The sequence below is a fragment of the Mercenaria mercenaria genome, chromosome 11, assembly GCF_021730395.1.
Source record: "Mercenaria mercenaria strain notata chromosome 11, MADL_Memer_1, whole genome shotgun sequence".
NCBI lineage: Eukaryota > Metazoa > Mollusca > Bivalvia > Venerida > Veneridae > Mercenaria > Mercenaria mercenaria.
Genome location: NC_069371.1, coordinates 15742270 through 15764335, shown reverse-complemented (window position 1 = coordinate 15764335; position 22066 = coordinate 15742270). Strand labels below are relative to the sequence as shown.

Sequence of the window (22066 nt, the reverse complement as noted above, 5' to 3'; positions counted from 1 at the left end):
TGGGCGAGGCGTATGTTCTTCGTGACGATTTGATAAAATACATTGTATCTGAAATCATTCGTTCTCCATCTCTGATTCATGTGGGAAAGTTGGCAGTTACTTGCGGAGAACAGGTTTGTACTGGTATAAAATCCAGGAACACTGGTTAGGTTAACTGCCCGCCGTTACATAACTGAAATACTGTTGAAAAACGGCGTTAAACCCAAATTGTGGTAAACTATTTGACTAGGTAAGCTTATAAGTAAGAACATTTGTGTGATCGTTTTGCTGATTGAACTTGAACTAATTACTACACGAAATTCACGGGGTCAACGACCCGTTTCTGCGGTGTCTTAAAAGTTACATAATCTAATTTTTTAAAATGCAGCAGGCTACAACCATATTGTGAAGTTTTAGTTAACTGTGATTCTGTATCCTTATTTACACATTTCTTTCAAACAACAAACATCGGCAAATTCATCATTTGACTTTTCTTGCTAGATTTTGTTTTTGTTCTGTTGGGTCTAACGTCGCACCGACACAATTATAGGTCATATGGCGACTTTCCAGCTTTGATGGTGGAGGAAGACCGCAGGTGGCCCTCCGTCCATTATTTCATTACGCGCAGGTACCTGGGTAGAACCACCGACATTCCGTAAGCCAGTTGCCATGGCTTCCTCACATGAAGATTTCAACACCCCGAGTGAGGCTCGAACCTAAATCGGTGAGGAGCTATGATTTTAAGTCAGCGACCTTAACCACTCGGCCACGGATGCCCTCTTTCTTGTTATGAGATTGTTTTGAAAGAGTCTCAAGAAATTGAATGGGGAGCAAGGATCATGACATTCAACGTTTCTTTTATGCTTATATGCCAGAACAGAATACTGTATGCGTACATTTATTGGTGCGGCAAAAATTTAGCGCAAACGCAATTTTTGGTGAAATATCTAATTAATGCGTGGACGTGAATTAGCGCTCTCGCGAGACCGCTAATTTTTAAATTTAGCGCTGTCCGAGATGAGACTGTCGGAGATATACGGAAATTCACAAAGATTTTCGGAAATAAACTTAACCGTCGGCAATTTTTATGTAATGTGTTTCTGCTGTAATTATAAGACATACTGATTATGAAATCAATTTCTTTCACTGTTAGAGGGCTAAAGAAAATACGATTTATTTGAAATTATATTGTTAAGTATTATACCGTAAATCTCTCGAAAATGCGATATTTGGTCAGTGAACGTATTGTGAATACTTCTTACTACTAGTAAATATCTGATGATTGATTAAAGTCACAGAAATGTGAAAAAAGAATCAGTCATGACAGGGTGGCGCCTTACAGGTCTAATGGACGCAGACGAAAAAATCCGTCAGCTAAAAACTTCAAAACATATACCAAGTATGACTTTAAGATTAAAGAATTTAAGAGTGTGCTGTGATGATACTTGTATTTTTTCAATGATACTTTCAACTGTGGTGTAGCTGTGATGAAACCCGCGTGCTTAGCTTAGGGACAGCGAGCATCTACGGAGTTCGATACCCGGGCGAGGCGCTTGTTCTCCATGAGGATTTAAGTAAAAGATATTGTGCCAGGAACACGTTTATCCTCACCACTGAATCATGTGTATAAGTTGACAGTTACTTGCGGAGAACAGGTAAGAACTGGTACAGAATCCAGGACCACTGTTGAGGTTAACTGCCCGCCGTTACTTAACTAAAAATATTGTTGAGAAACGGCGCTTAACCTAAACCTTTACCAAAAACAAAACAAAAAAATCCAAACATCGAAATGCTATGCATATTGTACAGTTAGTTTATGTGTTAGTACATATAATACACCAAATACTAGATATATCAGTAAGGCAAATGGAAATGAATGTAAGGACTATAGACCTTTAGCTTTTGAAATACTTTTTCTATGGGTAGGCAGAACGTAAGTTGTATCATATCATATGCAGTCAAAACGCTGTTTCTTTTAGCATAATAACAAATGGCTTTTTTGATGAAGTCATGACCATTTGAGAGAAATCTAGACAGTGTAATAGTATACTCCATAGTGAAGACAACTTCCGAATAAAGGTCACTACTGTAAAACCAGCTTACAGATACCACTATTTTCATTATTTTGATAAAAAAAATGGTGTAACTTTATACGTATTTAGAGATCATCTGTATATAAAAATGACCCTTTGTCATTTCCCAAGGATGAACTTTATAGACACATTTGAATGTATATGTAAATTATTTTTCTGCTGACTTCAAAATATGCAACTAAAAGGTTTAAGCTAATAATTTTATGTGTCATTTGATCGTGTAGTTAACTTATGGACTTGATACCTTAAATGCTCTTAGATTTAAAGGCGAGGATCTGTGACTGACTTACTTTGACCTTTCGTTTGCTATCTCTAGCAAGCACCTGCTGTCTCTCATTCGGTATTTCAGTATATAGAAGGAAAATGGCCGTGTTAGTGTTTCTATTTCTTCCTTTCCTGTATCTGACAGTTTATAAGGTGCACGGTAAGTGCAATAACGTTATCATGTACAATTTTTAAGTAACAGTTTGTTTTCTATGATTGAAAGTACACAAACAGCACGTTAAGTCCAAAACGTCATCACGATCTAGTTTTAAAACCATGCTAAACCTAGTATAATGGTTTCTTTCTATGTCTGATAGTGCAGTGTGTGTGACAAACCCATATTTCACTGGTTACATTTATGCAAAGCTACGCTGGCGCACCCTACAGGAATAAAGAATAGAACAATAGCCACCCACTTAGCTTAAGAGTTATTTCAAAGCCTTCTTGTCAAGGTTTTAATTAAAACCATTTCGTGTGCTTTTCCAATTGTTTTTCTTTTTTAATACGGAGTTTAAAGATTTGAAACACTTCTTCTGCTCGGCTGGAGATTACCATTTTTGTTTTAAGTGTCATCAGGAAGTATAAATTTTATACTGGTAGTAGCTGAGTGTGGAGTGATGCGGAGTGTGAGAAATACCTTTCAATATCTAACACAGTTGATACGAAATACGTGCTGTACCAAACTGAATAGAGTAGGCTTTCACAAACTTTCTTGTAAATTGTCCAACAATGAATAAGTTAACCATGACGATGCAGGCTGAAATTATATTATAAATGATAGATCTTCATTAAATAGGCAAAGAAGCTTTGTTCATTAACAATCAATGTCAAACAATCAATGTCACATTAATACAAAATCTATTATCCGGTTTAAGTGCATTAGTTAATTAAGTCATCTTTCAAGAGGCATTACTGCCTGGATCATTCTGAATAACCGCACGTTTTTAATTTTGAGAAAGGTCTACCCGACGGTACCTGTTACTATAACAATACAATCTATCGACCGGGTGACGAATTTCCCGCAAAGGACGGATGCAACAACTGCACGTGTCACTACTCCTTCGTTACATGCACGAAGTGTTTGTGCCTACAGCCTGAGGGTATTTTACTGTTTTTAATTACATGTATATAAAGAAGTAATACAAGAATACAAAAAAAAACGTTCTGTGCGTATTAATTTAAATGCACCTCTATGACGTTCGTTTTACTATGACAATGCCATACAAACACGTTATTTGATCGCATAAAATGTCACACTTTCAGTCTCCTTTGTTTAATAAAAGTTGTATTAGAATCCATTTTTAAAAACACTGTATTTACAATTCCAAGTAAACAAATACCAATAAAATTTGCGTTTAGAAAAGAAATTGCTTGATATACAATTCAGCAATTACATCAAATTTATATAAAGTCAGGGAACACTTTCATCAACATGACAGTAATGCTAATTGTATTGTTTTCCTCCTGCAGTTGGGAAGCGATTTATCAGCACTAATAATAATAATAACAACAACATCAACAATAACAACAACAACAACGTTAACATAAATTACAACACTGTTGTAACATCAAATGTTATCACCGCTGCGAGCACTGTGACATGCAATGTAAATGGTGTGGTTTACAGACATGCCCAGGTAACCTTTTTTCAACTTCAACAAGAGTCTTATGACTCCGTTTTTTCAACAGTATTACATTTGTATATGACTGTCACATAACGCAACAGTTGTCTTATACCTCTTTGTTTACTATTCAACTTGATGGAAGACAGAAGAAAACTGAACGATAAGTACTGTATCTATATCTGAATCAGTCCATTAGTAATATCCGGGATATAATGATACTGGCAGGTCTTTAACAACAACATAGGTACTCCAGAAATGTACCAAGTATTTCAGTTTGTCTTTTTTAAGACAAAGAATGCATGATTAGTGAGAATTTATGCCAGATCACAGTTTTTGCTAATATATTGTCAACAGAACCTGTACTGAGTTATTTTAATATCTATCCTCTGGCCTGTTTCGTCGGACTATTAAGGCTGTTTCCCTTATTGCTCTGTTTTCTACAAAGATTTTGAGTATAAGTGTTTTTGTTCTTTTTATATAAATTTACATTAGCATTTTTGTGTTTTACATTACTTGATAAAATCTATAAGAAGATCATTTGAAAGCATAGAACGCACCCAAACAAAATAATAGCAGCCTCGGTTTAACTGAGTCTGTTCATGAGAGGTAACGAAAAGTACAATACCCCTTACGCCCCCCTAGCACCGGCTTAAGCGGAATTATGTTATGAAGGGATTCGCTTGGCGGGGATTAGTTTTACTTACACTGCCCAGTGACTTATGTATGGTGGGGTAAGAGTTGGGTTAGGTGCACCATAAACCGGTTTATGCTCGCCAGTGGTGTATTTGTCACTGACCGTTGCACGGCAGTGCTCCACTGCACGTTTTCCTCGTGTGTTTGCTAAGTTGTGTTTGTTAGTCGTTTGTACACGAGCTTTGAGTTGCGGTTATGGGACGCTTTGGTTTAGAGTTTGGCTTCCTCTGTTGGATATTTATCTTGCATTTTTTTTACCACAGGGATACATTAGTACAGACGGGTGTACCAAATGTTCTTGTACACAGACGGGAATGGCTTGTAGTTCACTGACGTGCCTTGGTCACCAGCCAGTACAAAAAGGTATTGATTGATTTTTCATCAGTTCTTGAAAGTTTATGTCATTGGCTAATTGGGTCTCTAAGGTTTCAGTGTAATATTCGCTTCATGAAAACTACAAGCAAACTGCGCATTTTCGAAGCCTGTATAGCCAGTTATTTTTTGAAACAGTAATCAGCGTGAATATTAATCTAGTTTTTAACAGCTGTTACATTTTGCAAAAGAACAAGTAAATAATTTTCGATGCGACGCTAATGGTCTCTTTATTACATACACATTCATTTTAGCTCGACTATTCGAAGAATAGTCTAACTATTCTACTCACCCTGGCGTCGGCGTCGGCATCGGCGTCACACCTTGGTTAAGTTTTTGCATGCAAGTACATACAGCTATCATTTAAAGGCATATAGCTTTGAAACTTATTTATTTTTTTCTAGGTCAATTATCAACCTCACTGGGTCAAGTTCCATAACTCTAACATGTATTTTGAGCAAATTATGCCCCCTTTTGGACTTAGAAAATTCTGGTTAAAGTTTTACATGCAAGTTACTATCTCCAAAACTAATGCAGATGCAGATATTGAATTGAAATTTCACATGTGTCTTTGGGGTTATAAAACTAGTTGATAGCACCAAGTCCCATAACTCTGACCTTCATTTTGGCCAAATTATGCCCCCTTTTGGACTTTGAAAATTCTGGTTAAAGTTTTGCGTGCAAGTACATACAGCTATTACTAAAAGGCATATAGATTTGAAACTTATTTTTTCTTTTTCTAGATCAATTACCTACCTCACTGGGTCAAGTCCCATAACTCTGACATGTATTTTGGGCAAATTATGCCCCCTTTTGGACTTAGAAAATTCTGGTTAAAGTTTTACATGCAAGTAACTATCTCCAAAACTACTACAGATATTAAATTGAAACTTCACATGTGTCTTCGGGGTTATAAAACTAGTTGATAGCACCAAGTCCCATAACTCTGACATGTATTTTGGGCAAATTATGCCCCCTTTTGGACTTAGAAAATCCTGGTTAAAGTTTTGCGTGCAAGTACATACAGCTATTACCAAAAGGCATATAGCTTTGAAACTTATTTATTCTTTTTCTAGGTCAATAACCATCCTCACTGGGTCAAGTTCCATAACTCTTAACATGTATTTTGAGCAAATTATGCCCCCTTTTGGACTTTCTGGTTAAAGTTTTACATGCAAGTTACTCTCACCAAAACTAATGCAGATATTGAATTGAAACTTAACATGTTTCTTCGGGGTTATAAAACTAGTTGAACTCTGATATGTATTTTGGTCAAATTATGTCCCCTTTCGAACTTAAAACTCTTTTGATATTTAACATTTTGGGTAATAATTTCCTGCTTCTGTGACAATATTTCGAATAGTCGAGCTTGGCTGTCTTACGGAGAGCTCTTGTTAATTATTATATTAAACAAATGATATGAAATATCATTTATAAGGGAGAAAGTTTATTAAAACGCTTATAGCTTCCTGCTCAATCCTCTATGTTTATATTTGTAAATTTATAACAACTGTAATATATCAAAAAATACTGTATAATCCAAATGATATGAATTTGTTCTTAACAGTGAGCAAAACTAAAAATGTCCTGGAATGAACTTTTTAAGGTGACGTCCCTCTTCTGAAGTATGTCACCTGCCTGATAAGATCTGTGCACGCAAGTATGGAAAGCAAAATCACGTCTCAAGTTTAATGTATATCTATGTTACACAGTAGCAGTGCCTTTTGTTTCATACTAATTTTTAAACTTGCATATTACGATGGAGCACCAAACCATATTGACTATAAAATGTCAAATCGGTGCGTGATGTATTTTGTAACATTAGTATTATTTGGATCTTCGCGTTTAAATTATTTTCAATGTTATTCCGACTAAAGAACAAATTTGTATAGACGTTATAAGGGTAAATGTGTATTGTAATAAAACAAGTATTTTAGTTGATATAAGTTTATGTACTACAAATGTTTTATTTCGAAACTCGTTTTCACATTGGAAGTTCAGTAATACAAGGGAGAATACTCCTCAGGGCTTTCTGCTTTGGCCTCGTGCTAAAAATGATATATTGATATTATATGAGACGACGTCATTTTGTTTATTTTATGTAGTTAATCTGTTCTGAGTCGTTTCGGAACGAAATTTTTAAATATATATATGAAAATAGGCAAAAGCAAACAAAAATAGTGTCAAAATTTACTCTTAACCATCAAGAAGTTATTTTAAAAGAAAGAATTGAAGCCGGTTAGTATTCCTGTATGAAATTTTACAGCTGTAAAAGGCCTGAATTTTTGTTCAAAATTACAGTCATGATTATTTCAAATTTACACCTGTAGATTTCATTAACACATTGATTTTACAGCTGTCAAACGACTGTAAAACAGTTCGAATTATGCAAATGAGATAGAGCTGTAAAAAAATCTTACAGCTGTAAAATGAAAAAGTTACAGCTGTAAAAATGAAATAGTTACAGCTGTAAAATGCCTCAAAGTTACAGCTGTAGAAATATTACAGGTGTTGAAAAAGAAGACATTATTTTAAGGGACGAAAGCAGGGGTGCAAAAAGTTTTAGGATGAATTGTAATTTTCTAGAAAAGGTAGCAATTACTACAAAAAATGGCAAAATAAATGATCTTGTAAGTAAATAAAAACAGTAATGAAATATGTTTACAGTGTAGCATTTGCAAAATTCAAGAGTAGGATAGTCAAAGTAGATAATGTGCCCTCAAATCTTGTTTTCTTTCTTTCTCATGAAAACATATGACAATTTTGTAATTAAATCACTTAAACTTATCAGCTTCAAATATAGTGTCAATAGTTAATGCATGTATATATATATGTCCTTTTATAACTACATTAAATAATAATACAGTTGCACTTACTCAATAATGGTAAAAATTCCAATATTTTAGAAAATGTGGTTTCTTTGTGAACTTCAGTTATATCCCGCCAAATTTAATTAAAGATGGCTGACAGTACTCATGTTTCCCTCCAAAAAAGTTACAGCTGTAATTTTGAGACATGAACATTTTACAGCTGTAACTTTCAACTGTACTTTTTTACAGCTGTATTTTTTGAGAACTGCATGTTTTACACCTGTAAATTTCAACTGTATTTTTGGTCATTTTCCATTGTTCCTTTTTTCGTACAGGCTATGAGATGTAACAAACTAAGAATTCTAAAAGATAAGAAACGTTTTAGGATAAAGGAAAGTAATTCCAAAACTTTTAATAAAAATTATAACGCGAGTAATACTGCGTTGAGGTCAAAGATGTATCGAAATACGATAATTGTAACTAATAAAAATGTGCTTTAAACCAGTTCTCACTTTGGCAAATTCAGTGTTATTTAATCCCTTGACTGTTTGATCTCTCCATAGAATACCGGCTTCCATGTTCAGTCTATTTGGTGTCTGTCTGCAATTCGCCGAACCTCTCCAATTCTCGATTTGTCGGTAATAATTACTGCTCTCTTTCATGTGTTCTAAAATTGATACACCGACATCAAGTCCAAGTTGTGATCAGGCATATTCAAATGCCTTGCGACCGGTTTGTCCACTTCATGTTCTCGTTACCCATTTTAAGTGATCTTAACATTTAACCAACATACACATTTTTTCGCTTAATACAATCTATCCCACGTATCAGGTTCCACGCCTGACAAAATTGCATCCACTCTGCTCGCGCTGCTACGGCCTTGTCGTTGTTGTGCTTCACTCTGCCCACAATATCACTTTTCACAAATTTTCTTTTACGTATGTGTTTCATACTGCCCGCTTAATGTCTTCTCATACCCCTGATTGTCTTTCCATGTACCAACAGGTCTGCGATGTTTGTGTTCCTGCGGTATGCCACTATTGGGGTGTCAATGAATACGTTTTTCATTCTTTCTTATTTGTACAAGGTGTCCATGTGTTTACGTACAACCTTGTGTCAGTACTATATGCACACTCTTCAATTTCTTCTTCCTGTGTCTCCGTAGTGTTAAAAATTCTGTCATGCCCAGGTTGTCGACTCTATGTAGTTGTTTCTCAACAAATTTCCCACTGTAATCTCTCCTGCTCAGTTGACTATTAAGTTCTTGCCTGTGCTTGACATAATTTGCTTCCTTCATGCATACTAGTATTCCTTTTAGCGTCACTCTAAATCTGTACATAATTGCCTTTTTACATTATGAGGGTGGTCCGATTTCCAGTTCACATATAGGCGTTTATCCGTTGGTTTGAATAGAAGTCGGTTGTAAGATCTTTTTTTCAATCTTGACGATCGTATCAAGAAACTAGCTCACTTGTATGCCACCTTAAATCTACCTGATGTTAGGGTGTATTGGATTTGCAAAATATCTAAACTTTAACAGCTCTTCTAGCCCATGGTGCCAGACTTTAGATCCGCCATCAATATAACGCTTATAAAACATCAGTACTTTTCTTCATCAGCTTATCGTCCCACTTGCTTAATATGTAACATGCAAAAATGCGACCTAATTTTGGCCCTATCGCCACTTCCTCCTTTTTGACATACTGATATTTTTTAATTCAAAGACATTGTTTGTCAATAATGTAATTATTATTTTCATAACCGTTTTTATTTTGACCTTTTGGTAAGTTGTACATTGTAGGGCTTCTTCACATGCTGCAAATCCGCCTACGCTGGGTATAGATGGGTATAATCTGAATGAGTGAAAACAAAACAAAGTCAGTCCTTCTGGGATAGATAGGGAACCAGCCTTAATTTGTTTAAGAAATTTGTGGTATCTTTTACATAGCTGGGGCTATTTTCAACATTTTCATTTAGTCCTTTCTCCACTACTTCCGCCATGAATTCTGTTGCTGTGTCAATTCCACTTACGATCGTTCTGTATTGATTCTCATGTTTGTGAATATCGGTTTCTCTTTCAATTTTCCAGTGACTGGATACTTCGCTATTAAATCATCTTTTATTTTTTGGGGAAATAAGACCGTCTCTCTGCACATCTTGCCGGTTATCTTTTTAAATTCAATTTTCCGCTTAACGTTGTGCTCCTCCTTCAGTTTCAGTATAAGAATCATAGTTCTTTACGATTACGATGCCTGAACCATTTTCCACCGGTCTAATAACTATACGCATTTGTCGTTATGGGGTGTTTTATTTGCCTTCTTTTTTGAATTGGATAGCTTTGAGTTGCATTTGTCATGTATTCCAGTAATGACCGCATTCTTTACTTCCTCTGTGTAAGCATCCAAAGATCTACCTCTTCCTGTTTCTGGTGTAAAGTCACTCTCGGATATTTCTAACGGTATATTGATTGATACACCGATTGATCTTGTCCGTCATTTAGGCCAATGATCAGTTTCGAGTTATGTTGTGTTTTTACAAGTAGTTTTTCTTTTTGAAAAGGGTATGTGTTAGAAAATCTTCACCTGAAAATACTATAATATACAATCTAACTTCTCAAACTCCTAAACAAACAACAATGTTTCAATAAATCAAAATGCTAGATCTATCAAAACTACACTTTACTTCTTTTTGTTAGTATTCATTGCGCCATTGGCCGATCTGTTACTCTGTAAGTTTTTGTTCTAAATTGTTTATAATGTGTACCCCTAGATGTATTTACATAGAAAGCAGTATGCCTTATTGGGCCCCTTTCAACAGATAGCACCTTATGGTACTCTATTTTAAATATTTGTCGATATTGAACTTATTGAGTTGACGCAAGTTGGGGTATGACATTGGGTTTTCTGCCTCACTGAATTTTCCATCAAGCTATTTCCTCTGAAGAATACTATCAATATTTCGGCTCAGGCTTTATATTAAGAGCAATTTTGAACCTATTTATAACACCTTTCACAGAAATTATGAGGACCTGTTATTACAACGGCAAATTCTGTGTTCTTATGCCATTTCAGCATTCCCCGCTCCACACGGAGGACAGGTGCGCGTTGAGCTGCATTTACGTCCGAAGAATGCGGAATTTCCGAACGAGAAGGCGTAATCACACGGAAATTGCCGAGTCCGTTACCTTAATTAATTTTGTAAATTTGTATGTCTAATTTTAGAACGTTTCTGAAAGACTGCATATATCTGGAAATATGACATAAATGTCATGACCCTTTATGGCATCTCTTTGGGTACGTGCAAGCATTTTAATATTGTCTGAGGCTAGATTTACTTTGATAGAAAAAAACTGTTACGGTATCCGTATCTGAACCTCGTAGGTCGACACAGACTGAACTTTATTGTCATATTTTTCAGATTATCACAAGTGTAAGTACTCAGGAACGACTTACAATTTTGGGGATTCTTTTTACCACACTGACGGGTGCAACAAGTGTGTATGTGGCTTGAACACTATAGAATGTACGGACGCGGCGGCGTGCAAACCAAGTAAGTGATCTTTGTGTTTTTCATTTTTTTATAATTGGCTCCCTGCAACTGTATTTCAGGTTTTTTTACAGCTGGCAGTTAACTGAACCAGTGTGCTTTGGATCTGTACCAGAACTACTATGTTCGCCTTTCCTCTACTTTGATCAGAGGGCGAAGACAAACTAAAAAAATCAGATACTCGGTTTCGTAGCAGATCGTCACGGAAAGCGTACGTTTCGCCCAGGGAGTAAACTCTACAATCTAAGGACGTGAACTCAACCGTCATGCTTTTGAGCTGGGCTAAGCAAGAAACTGGCACACGTAGAGAGTACCCCCGATTCCTTAATTCAAATACTGACTCAATGTTGTGCCTAAGTAACTATGTATATTCCATCTAGTAACTGTAAACTATATTCGCCAAAAGAAGCAACTGTCGCTGAATTTGAGATATTTGACTTCCAAGTTATCAAGATTCATAATGTCATGCCTATCAATCGTTAATATTTATGTCTAAGGTATCTATTCTCTACCTTACTACCGTTAATATTTATGTCTAAGGTATCTATTCTCTACCTTACTACCGTTAATAATCATCTTAATGTTAATGTATCCGGTTGCATAGTAAAATTCAAGAAGTATTGAAATGTTGTATTATCTAAATTGCTAGGATTTATGTTTCTATCTTAATATTTTCAGCTACCCCAGCATACGACTGCACCTACGTGCACAACAACGACAACAACAAGTAAGAAAGAAATTGTAGTACCAAACAAAATCCTTTAAAATGATTTCTGAAAGACTTTGTTTAAGAAATAATGCATCTCATTTTGTGATTTCTTGGTGAATAAAACCATTATTGGAAGTTCAGATTCAAAGGAATTATATCATGCTCTGCTAGCATGAATTGACCATGTTTCTTTTCGGTTGTGACACAATTCAGTCCTGGAGCGCCTGTATAAATCACAGACTCCGGTTTATACCGGATTTAAGCAATTTGAATGAAAAGTATCTTAAATGTATATATTTTGTTAACAGAGTAATACTTACCCTAACCTTAAGTCAGTATATTATACACTAAATGCGTGCGGACACGCAATAATTTGCGTATTTTTGTCGTGCGCTCCAATTGATAATCACTTCCGGACATGCGCAGAAGACCGCTCCGGCTCTGCAATGTGCACATTTGTAGTGCGCCGTTTGCCGCTATAACGTAATATTTGTGACGTCAGAAAATATATTTATGCATAATAACACACAATTTTCTGACTTCTTCGTTTGATACTTCATCGTAATTGACAAACCACGCTTCTAAGCATATGTGCGAATACAATGCATTTCAAAGGTCGTGGTCAAATTTGTCATTCTGATGTGGGGCCTTGATTAATGTAGGCCTTATGTAAAAGAGTTATGTTAATGCAATTTAATTGCATCTTTTTTACTCTTACATCTATCTATGCATTGCCACTAGTCACAAATGTGTTTGTTTATCATTTGTCCCTCATCGATGTGGGTTCGAGCCTCACTCGGGGCTTTGAATTCTTCATGTGAGGAAGCCATCCAGCTGGCTTACGGAAGGTCGGTGGTTCTACTCAGATGCCCGCTCGTGATGAAATAATGCACGGAGGGGCACCTTGGGTCTTCCTCCACCATGAAAGCTGGAAAGTTGCCATATGACCTGTATTGTGTCGGTGCGACGTTAAACCCAACAATAACAAAAAAAAAAAAAAAAAAAAAAAAAAAGTACTTGGACGTTATACATATTTCAACTCTTTTTCTTTTTCTTTCCTTTTGTAGCTGTAATGTTGTAAGCTTATCAATTACCACACATGTATTTAATTAGTTGTCATTGTTGTAAATTAAATATGTAAATATTTGCATTAGGGAAGACCCGTTACTAATGTTGCAAGAACTTGTGGGTCGACCCTTTTTGTCTACTATATGTACAAGTGACGAAGTTTTCTGTTTATTATATATATGTATATATTGGCAATAAAATATGTTTAAACAGGAGTTATGATACATATATGATGTTAAAATAAGACTTTGTTTAATTATCTACAGCAATGGTACCTTATACATGCGAGTGGTTTGGGAAATTTTACCATGATGGTGATGTCATGCAGGGAGATGGTTGTCATAAGTGCACGTGTCAAAGCGGACAAGCGATATGCTCTGCTAGCATGAATTGTCCAGTAGCTCGATGATTTTATCAAATTGTTCATTTTATAAATATCTTGTTCATGGTTTTCAATACGAGTCTTCAAATAAACGTGAGTGATGATTGCGGACAAGTCTCTTCTGGTTATCTACAAACGGTCCATTTTGTTCGTCTATTAAAGATCCGTTGTTTTCCAGGTATGCAGTCAAATACATGTTTAAGATAGAACTAAACAACTCTCTTATATATGATATTAAGATAATCCCTCTATAGTTAAACGGTATCCTTTCCATCCAAGTTAGGGTCTTTAAGTATAGGACATATGATCGATTTTCTACATACATATGGGATTATGTTTATATCGAACACGTGTTGTAAATGTTTTGAACTACCGCTGTAAATGGCGTACACATAATAAGTACATCATACCGAATCCTGTCTATACCGCAGACTGAGCCCGAATTTGCATGAGTAAGTATCTTTGATATTTCTTTAATCGTGATGTTATCGTTCAGCTGTTTACTGTGCATACAACAGATCCTGTATATTAAAGCAACTGTTTATTTATTTTTGATCTATTGTAATGAGTCTCATCAAAATCGCAGTGGCCCTCATGATCGTACAAGCTCGTGAAAATATATCCAACGTGTTCTCATTGCGGATAAGTCTCTTCTGGTTATCTACAATTTCAGTGGAGATTGATTTGTCCTTTTGAGGTTCTAAACTTTTTTATTTTCCGCCAGAGTTCGTTCGGCTTATATTTCAAAGGCCTAGCTTTAATCACAATGCAACCGAAAAAAAGTTCTTCTTTGGTTTAGAGACAGAGTAACAATACAGTAATATGACAAAGTGAAACAAAATAAAGTTTTGTCTGATAAAGCCTGTAACGTATGACTTAATTTTCAACCTGGACCGACCGTTTATGTGAAAACTGATATAGTCTTGATTTTGGTCGGGATTTATCTATTTATGTAATTGTTATCATGCTTCGTTAAGGATGTTGTATACCTTGTCATTGGGGTTGGTTCAAATTTATTGAACTGCAGCAATTCATTCTACTTTGTTGAAGTAAATGTTTAAGATGCTAAAATCTAATGTTTGTTTGTCTCTGTCTCTTCAAGCAATTTTTTCATTCACGTTTGAAGTACACTACCCTCTAAAGCATTTTTACTATATCAAGAAGAAAAGTATGGATACTAAACACTTTGCAGCTGATATCAGCTATAATGTCACCTTTATACGTATATACAACGTGCAGTTGATAATCTGATAAGTACGGAATCCTGTTGGGGCCATTTATAATGTCGCCGTCGCGTTTGTGGGGTCGACACACGACAACGCAAAGTGACATAGCGACATTACAAAGTGACACCCGACAATCGCAAACGACGGCGACAATCCCAAACGACAATGTCGTGATATCCACTTTAAAATGTCGCCTTTCAAAAGCACGATATATCGCGATGTCACTTCGCATTGTCGAGCGTCGTGTCGCATTGTCGCTATGTCACTTCGTAATGTCGCGATGTCACTTCGCGTTGTCGTGTGTCGACCCTGCAAACGCGATGGCGACATTATCAAACGACATGCGATAATCACAAACGACGCTCGACAATGCGAAGCGACATTTTCCAAATGTCGTATAGTATGTCGCGTGTCGCGGGTTTTGGTGAGGGTCGACGCGCGACAATTCCAAACGATATACGACACGCGAAGTGACACTCGACAATACAAAGCGACATTTTCATAATGTCGTATCGCATGTCGCCCGTCTACCGGTGAAAGGGTAAGATAAAAAGCTGTATTTCCGTACTTTTCCGTACGTAAAATGTCCATGATTTTCATTAACTTCAAATAATTGTAGAATGTTACAAACACAAGATATTTTAATGAAATAACCTTTATAAATTAAATTAAAACATTGTCTAAATGGATATGTAACTTGTATAATTTTACCGCCGACGGTTTCGTCGGAGGACCGTCTCAAAATGTATCATTTTTCGTGAAAATATGCATACTTCTTCATATATTAAAATGAGGGGTGGTCCTTGTCTGAAGAGCCATATCTTCATAACCTGATGTCCGATTTTAATAAATGATACCTTGTTGCAAAGGGCAAGCCAGTACCTAGAGAAAAGAGGCCACGTCAGGTTCGAACCCGGTCGGCTAGGGTTCAAGGTCAAATTTAGGTAATCTCAAAATATGAACTTGTCAGAGCAGTCAAGACAGTCCTGAAAACCCAAACACTACCTTCACTGAGTCCAATGACACCATTGGAGCAATTCTCACGGCTTCCCGGGTCGGACCAGCTTAGTCTTGGCCAGCACCCTACCGTATATAACAAGTTTAATCATATAACAAAGAGCACTTACCTAAAATGTTCAGTGTTTAGAATAGCACTGTCATTGTGCAGCAGATTTTACGTTAGGTGCTTATTTCGTAATTTATACATGTATATCATATTTATGTCTGTATGTCTGTCGGAATGTCTGTTTGTCTGTATGTGTACGCGTACATAAAGAAAATCTCTATACATAATATATGCGTCTGCTAAAATAAACATCTATCGTTTGGGTTTATAGTTCAAAATCGTGAAGTTTGGGTTTTATAAGTAGGTTTTAAACACATCGGATGAATGTTGATGCTAAACTTCTAATTTGGGCTAGCTGCATGTTCACTTAAATATCAGACGTTGATTTACATAAATGATAAAAGTAATCCAAGCCTAATATCATGCACTCGATATCATTTGAAGTAATAACAGTTTAACAGGGATGTCCGGCGCACGTGATACAGATTTATACGCAATACACTGAATAGTAAACAGAAGTTTCACTCTTAATGCGGAAATATGAATGATGTGAGTATCAAGTTTAATGTATTTGTGACATGAGATTTTTTATATAAATGTATATGTCTATGATTCATACTTTATATCCATATTGATCGCTTGTCTGGTAAACCGAAAGAATGCATATCAATGATTGGACCGATTTATTGATTTAGGTTTAAAAGTTAATACATGTCCATGTATCTCTGCTTTCAATATATTTAAAAAGAACGAGTTAAATTAGTAACCATTGCTTAATCGTTTTCCTTCCTGATGTATAAAACATATCCTTGATCTAATTTGAAATCGACATAAAACTTCCTGTTTATATCGAATGAGTGTATATGACACAACCGTAGTTAAATTAGGAAATGTACAGTGTATAATTATCCGGATTGACAGTAACTTTACTTCTTTTCATAAATTGCAACTAAAATGTCATGAAACAAAATAGAGAAACACTCAGGTTTTATTATATGTTTTCGAAAAGGCTACAGCAATTATATATACAAAATAAAGAATAAACAATATAAAAACAGTCTGAGAGCAATGTATTGATTTGTAAGGTATATTTATGTAAAAAAAATCGTGTTTAAGACTTTAATATATATTATAGAAAAATAACTACCGCGTTATTCTCAAAGTAAAATTTGCTGTTAATTATTTGAACTATTTCTGCACATTTAAATAACATTTTCCAATTGATTTTGATATTTCCAAACGTGTCTGCCCGAGGGTTCTTTCAAGTTTACTATCGCTAAATCCTAAATCACAACTAGCTAATTCATTACTCTGTTAAATATACTGGTACTATGTATCTACTTTGACTCCTAAGAGAAAAAGCGCACTTTTTTTCAGTTTCCAGATATAATCGAACTGAATGTTGGAGGGACGGTTGTAACAACCCATCATAGCACTTTGGTCAAGGATGAAGACAGCATGCTTGCAGCCATGTTTAGCGGACGTCACGTTGTTTCCAGAGACAATGATGGCCGCTTTTTCATCGACTGTGATGGCTTTCTCTTTAAGCATATTTTAGAATATTTACGTTTCGGTACAATTCCAGCCAATGAGCAGGCGTTAAACGTGTATGGTTATGCAGAATATTTTGGAATAAATGGCTTGATTAAGGAACTGGAAGTATTTCCTGCTGTTAGAAGTGTTCTAAGAAAACGTTCGTATGAAGCACACTTGAATCATGATTTTCATTTGTACGAAGAATTAAAAAAGAAAACCATAAAAGAAATTGAAGCCTTCTACGGTAATGAGAATATTCTTATTAGTATTTCAATTAAACTACCATTGGATGTTAACTGTCCTCAGGGTGTAATCCCATGTCAGCCTTTTATTTATGGCAACCCAAAAGCCGGTGCCTCAAAGGCTAGTGCGGAAACCAAAGTATCAGTTTCGGTCACAAGTAAAACCTACACTGGCTGGTCTAAATGCCTGGCATTTGACTTGCGTGAACTTGGATTTGCGACGTATACATACTATTTAGATTGTGAGGAAATTCTTCGATGCAAACGCTGTAGCAGATTTGTTGGGAGAATTGAATACGTGCTGCTTGGAAACAATAATATTTTAGACATCGACAAATCAGGTTGGCGAAAACCATGATTCACTATACATTTAATATTTGGCACACACTTGCATCATAAAGAAATATAATGTTTGACATTTATGTGTAAATATTTGTGATATTATATAATACCTTCGTTGAAAGTTCTTGTCATTTTAATGCGGTTGTCATTGTGAATACATGTAAATATGTGCCCAAAGTGGGTGTCTGGTACTGAACTAGTCTACCAGAGTGCAACCGTATCCAGTCATAATGAAAATTAACCCTAACTTTTGTTAAAGCAGGACATTTTCGTTTTATTTCAACGGAAAAGCTTAATTTTCTTGTAAGCTACTTATAGAGGAGCTTTATGCCTGTGTACATGAAGAATTATAATGCGGAAAGCGTTGTCCTGTTTTAAGTAACAGCGACCGCAAGTCCCAACCGGGATTTGAACAGCTTCTTGTACTCGTCCGATGTATTTGTTATTGTAATTGTGCGCCACACTTCTTCTGATCGTTCTTTAATTTCATGTATATATATGGTTAGATTATCTTCATAATAACTGACATAATGGGCGAACAAGGAAAATAACAACGAGGCATGATTAGAAATTAATTGAGCTAGTGTTATGATTATTATGCTCAGCACTCTCATTAGCATTTAGCAGTATTCAAACTTTGAAGTCAATTCACTGTATAGATCTTATGTAATGCTGCAAATAACAAAGAATAAAAATAATAACTAGAACCAGTCTTTGTTTTAAAAATAGCTTTGGAGGAATCATATGTTGAAAATGGATAAAAACATTTGCACCTAGGGATTCTTATTTTAGTATATTTGTTTTAAGCACTGCATTCCTACTTATAACTATCTATCTATAGAATTAATGAAACAGTCAGAGAAACTTTTAGCCGTGATATTTAGCGGAATAATGGGTTCTTAACCAAGTAGCCTTTTTTGAGAAATCCGTAGAAAAAAGGGGTCCGCGATGTAAGTGAATGGTTTCAATGCCTTTCCCCTTCATAGCGATTTCCTTCGAGTTTACAATGTCGAACTTGAAATATTCAAAATCAAAAAGTCATATGTTGGTACAAACAATGTTCTATGCATAATTTTGCCTTCAATACGCACAATTTTGAACAAATTAGCAATAAACCACACTACAAAAAGCTGAAATACTCTATTGAAAGCAGTGTCATTAAAACCGGAAGTACTCAGAAATAGATCAGATTTAGCAAGTAAGATTTGTCTCGTGCTGTTTTTCAAAAATATGTCAGCGCCATAAATGTTTGAATATTTCAACCACCTCGGTGGTGTTAATTGTTACGCGTGTAGCAGTGTGCCCAATCACGTGATCGCGCTACGTCATTTTGTTCCCGCTACAAGCTCGAAAGTGAAAGTGAAAAGGTAAACAAAATTATAAATCAGGGCGTAAGTTTGTTATTCAATATATTGTATAAATATCATGCACATGATTCGAAACCTATTTGAAAGTGCTGCCCCCGGTACTACGATTTCCCCACCAAACCCTTCTCGTTTTAATGCTATTCCTGTTCAACCACTTTCGATATGCGTGCTCTGAGGTGTCCTCACTACAAGTCAATTGTAAAAAATTACAAAAAAGCACTTTCTTGTGGATAAAATTCGCAGCATAGGTCATCGCTATAAACCATTGATTACTTTAAGACCATGATTAGCTCGGATATTTACTCGTAGTCGCATATTGGACAGAAAATGTAATATCCCATTTAATGCTATAGGGATTTCATGTCTTACAGGTTGATATGAATACAATGTGATGTCAGAATTAGATAAGCATAAATGTCACTAACACATCTCTTTCATTTTTACATGTTGACATAATTACCCCACCCACTTTATTTTCAATGGAAAAATGTATTTAGATCTACAGAAAAATTCTGACGGTAAGATTTTCAAAATATTTTGCAGCTTTTATGACACATTAAAATGCTTCAAAACGGAAATAAAAAAGGTTGGGGTTACCGTGTATCTAAGAAATTTATGAAGAAAAACTGTTAAAAACTGGTGAATTTTGATATCATTTTGTTATTTTTGCTTTAATCTATATTTTCTAGATAAAATAAAGCGCTATCTTGAAAACTTTTATTTCAAACATAGCTCACTGTTATATGTATCAGTCAGGAAAATATCAAAACCAAACCTGATCTACTTTCGTAGATATTTGAAATTACCTACCTCTACCCTATTGTAAATCTTACGTTAATTTTAGGCAATTGCCAGCCAAAAATAAGGGTGTTTTTTTTTACAAAAAGTAGAATCTGTTTCGTTAAATGGTAAATTATTAGTCAAATTTTAATTATTTAGCGTTAATTCTTGGCAAAACTTTTGTTCAAATTCAATGCTCGAAGAAACATTTTTCAAATATCATAAAAAAAAGCTCGTACATCCTTAAGAAAATCAACATAGACATGAGAGAGATCAAAAAGTGGCTTTTTAGCGCCTTTTGATGCAAAATGTTTTTGAGTATTTCGTAATAGAGAAAATACACTTACAACAATACAAAGTATAAAGTATTGATTAAGTAGGTATGTCACTAAAGAGTAAAGAGCTCCAAACATCAAGTTTGGCTACTTAATATAAAAGATGTAACGGAAAATGTGAGTATATACCTGCGTTATGTTGTTTTTAATGTTATTAGGTGTATGCTCTGACTGCAAAAACAGAACCCTTATTCATGCAATACCTTTAACACTTTTGTGTTACGGTTTATGTTACCTGTGCCTTTAGCTGTTTTGGAAATTTTAGTGATGTTTTCTGTGAACATTTTGACCATTATTTACTCTAAATTCGGCCTTTATTAAATTATGACAATGTTTCTGGAATAACTATTTACAAAATTGACGGAAATATTCCGAGTCCGCGATTCAAATCATAAGTCTATTTATGACTGGACTCTTATTTACTTAAAATATGATAGAATCACTATTAAATTGAAAAAAAATTGCTATGCAGGCATCTGTTTTTGACATACAGTGATAAATCGAAAGAAAATTGTAGCTTGTATATTCATTTGTTCAAGTTAGCTCACATGATCAGGTAAACCACAATACTGTTATCTCTCCATACTTTGCTTCCCAACAAACTAAGGTCGCATAAAAGCAAATGCATGAAAGAATATATCTTACAGATTATATGCAGATATTAAACATCATTCAAATGAGCTAAAACAGAAACAAGTTCATTCTAATTTTTCAATAATCTTTAAAATTCTGTACGGTTTAGAGAGACTGGAGAAATCTTTGGAAACACATTGAAAACTGGCAGCACTAATGTCGAAAAATAGACCACATTAATCCTTCTAAGTTCTAGGGTAAAGCACCTGGTGATAGTGTCAGGATTTTGTCTTCTTTCCGTACATCATTTCGTAGCAAAATCTTTGAATTTTTGTCTGCTTACCGTACACTTTTGGCAGTCGTCTTCAGTACACCGACAGTATAACCTCGGCCTTCTGATCGTCCACTTGGCAAATTTTAAAACGAATATTTTTTAGGAAATATGCGGTTTTCAGTGAACTGGCTGATACACACGTTTTGTCTATGTACATAGCCTATGTGTACTTCATAATTTGGCAGAAATCGTGGAAGAAAGGGATGGAAAATTCGAAAAACCGAGCAAAATCTAGAAATTCAAGCCGTTATCGGAGGTAATGGAATAGAACCGACGAAAGACAAATGTCAGTGCTGTGTTATACGACAAAACGTTCTCCCCTAAAGGAAATATTAACAGAGAAATCAATGAACAAACGAGGAGCCTACCTTTCCCCGATATCCCCGTCCGCCATCTTGCATTTTTTCTCGCCGTACACCAGGTCACGTGACAGCATACAGTGCTAATGAGCTAAGTCGACGGGGCATATTGTCTTATATCATATGAACTTACTGAATGGCTTACCGATCAACAATCAAATTTATTGCCCGAGGTCCGCATGACCGGCAGTCATTTTTCTGTACTGAGTTTTGAATAAACCAACCAAATGCTCAAGTCTGCAGACTCAAATTCTGGTTTCCAACTCGGCTTATAATGGATAGTTGCTTGAACCTCGGTGGTACGATTTAGAAATATTTAAAGATATGTGAATTTTGTAATAAAGTGGTAGCTAGTGTAGACATTT

The 22066-nt window shown here is 35.4% G+C and overlaps 2 protein-coding genes across 3 annotated transcripts; both read left to right on the top strand.

The window, feature by feature from the left end:
• Positions 1–2390: 2390 nt before the first annotated feature.
• LOC123532794 (GATA zinc finger domain-containing protein 11-like) lies at positions 2391–13655 on the top strand. The gene is made up of 7 exons (XM_053518249.1): positions 2391–2496; positions 3296–3436; positions 3807–3973; positions 4918–5017; positions 11254–11385; positions 12061–12109; positions 13426–13655. Exons 1-7 carry the CDS (start codon positions 2436–2438, stop codon positions 13469–13471), a joined length of 696 nt encoding a protein of 231 aa, XP_053374224.1. The 5' UTR covers positions 2391–2435; the 3' UTR covers positions 13472–13655.
• A 2574-nt stretch (positions 13656–16229) lies between these two features.
• LOC123532444 (BTB/POZ domain-containing protein KCTD21-like) lies at positions 16230–18660 on the top strand. 2 transcript variants are annotated; one of them, XM_045313877.2, is made up of 2 exons: positions 16230–16382; positions 17211–18660. In XM_045313877.2, exons 1-2 carry the CDS (start codon positions 16374–16376, stop codon positions 17967–17969), a joined length of 768 nt encoding a protein of 255 aa, XP_045169812.1. In that variant the 5' UTR covers positions 16230–16373; the 3' UTR covers positions 17970–18660. The 2 variants fall into 2 exon arrangements, with proteins under 2 accessions (XP_045169812.1, XP_045169814.1); XM_045313879.2 differs by lacking the exon at positions 16230–16382 and adding an exon at positions 16704–16753.
• The last annotated feature ends 3406 nt before the right edge of the window (positions 18661–22066 follow it).

What these genes read in the sequence shown, in the direction of transcription:
- LOC123532794 (XM_053518249.1), top strand. Translation starts at nt 2,436, where the DNA reads ATGGCCGTGTTAGTGTTTCTATTTCTTCCTTTCCTGTATCTGACAGTT. An exon ending in TCACCAGCCAGTACAAAAAG is followed by an intron (nt 5,018 to 11,253) that starts GTATTGATTGAT and finishes CATATTTTTCAG; the next exon opens with ATTATCACAAGTGTAAGTAC. An exon ending in CACAACAACGACAACAACAA is followed by an intron (nt 12,110 to 13,425) that starts GTAAGAAAGAAA and finishes AATTATCTACAG; the next exon opens with CAATGGTACCTTATACATGC.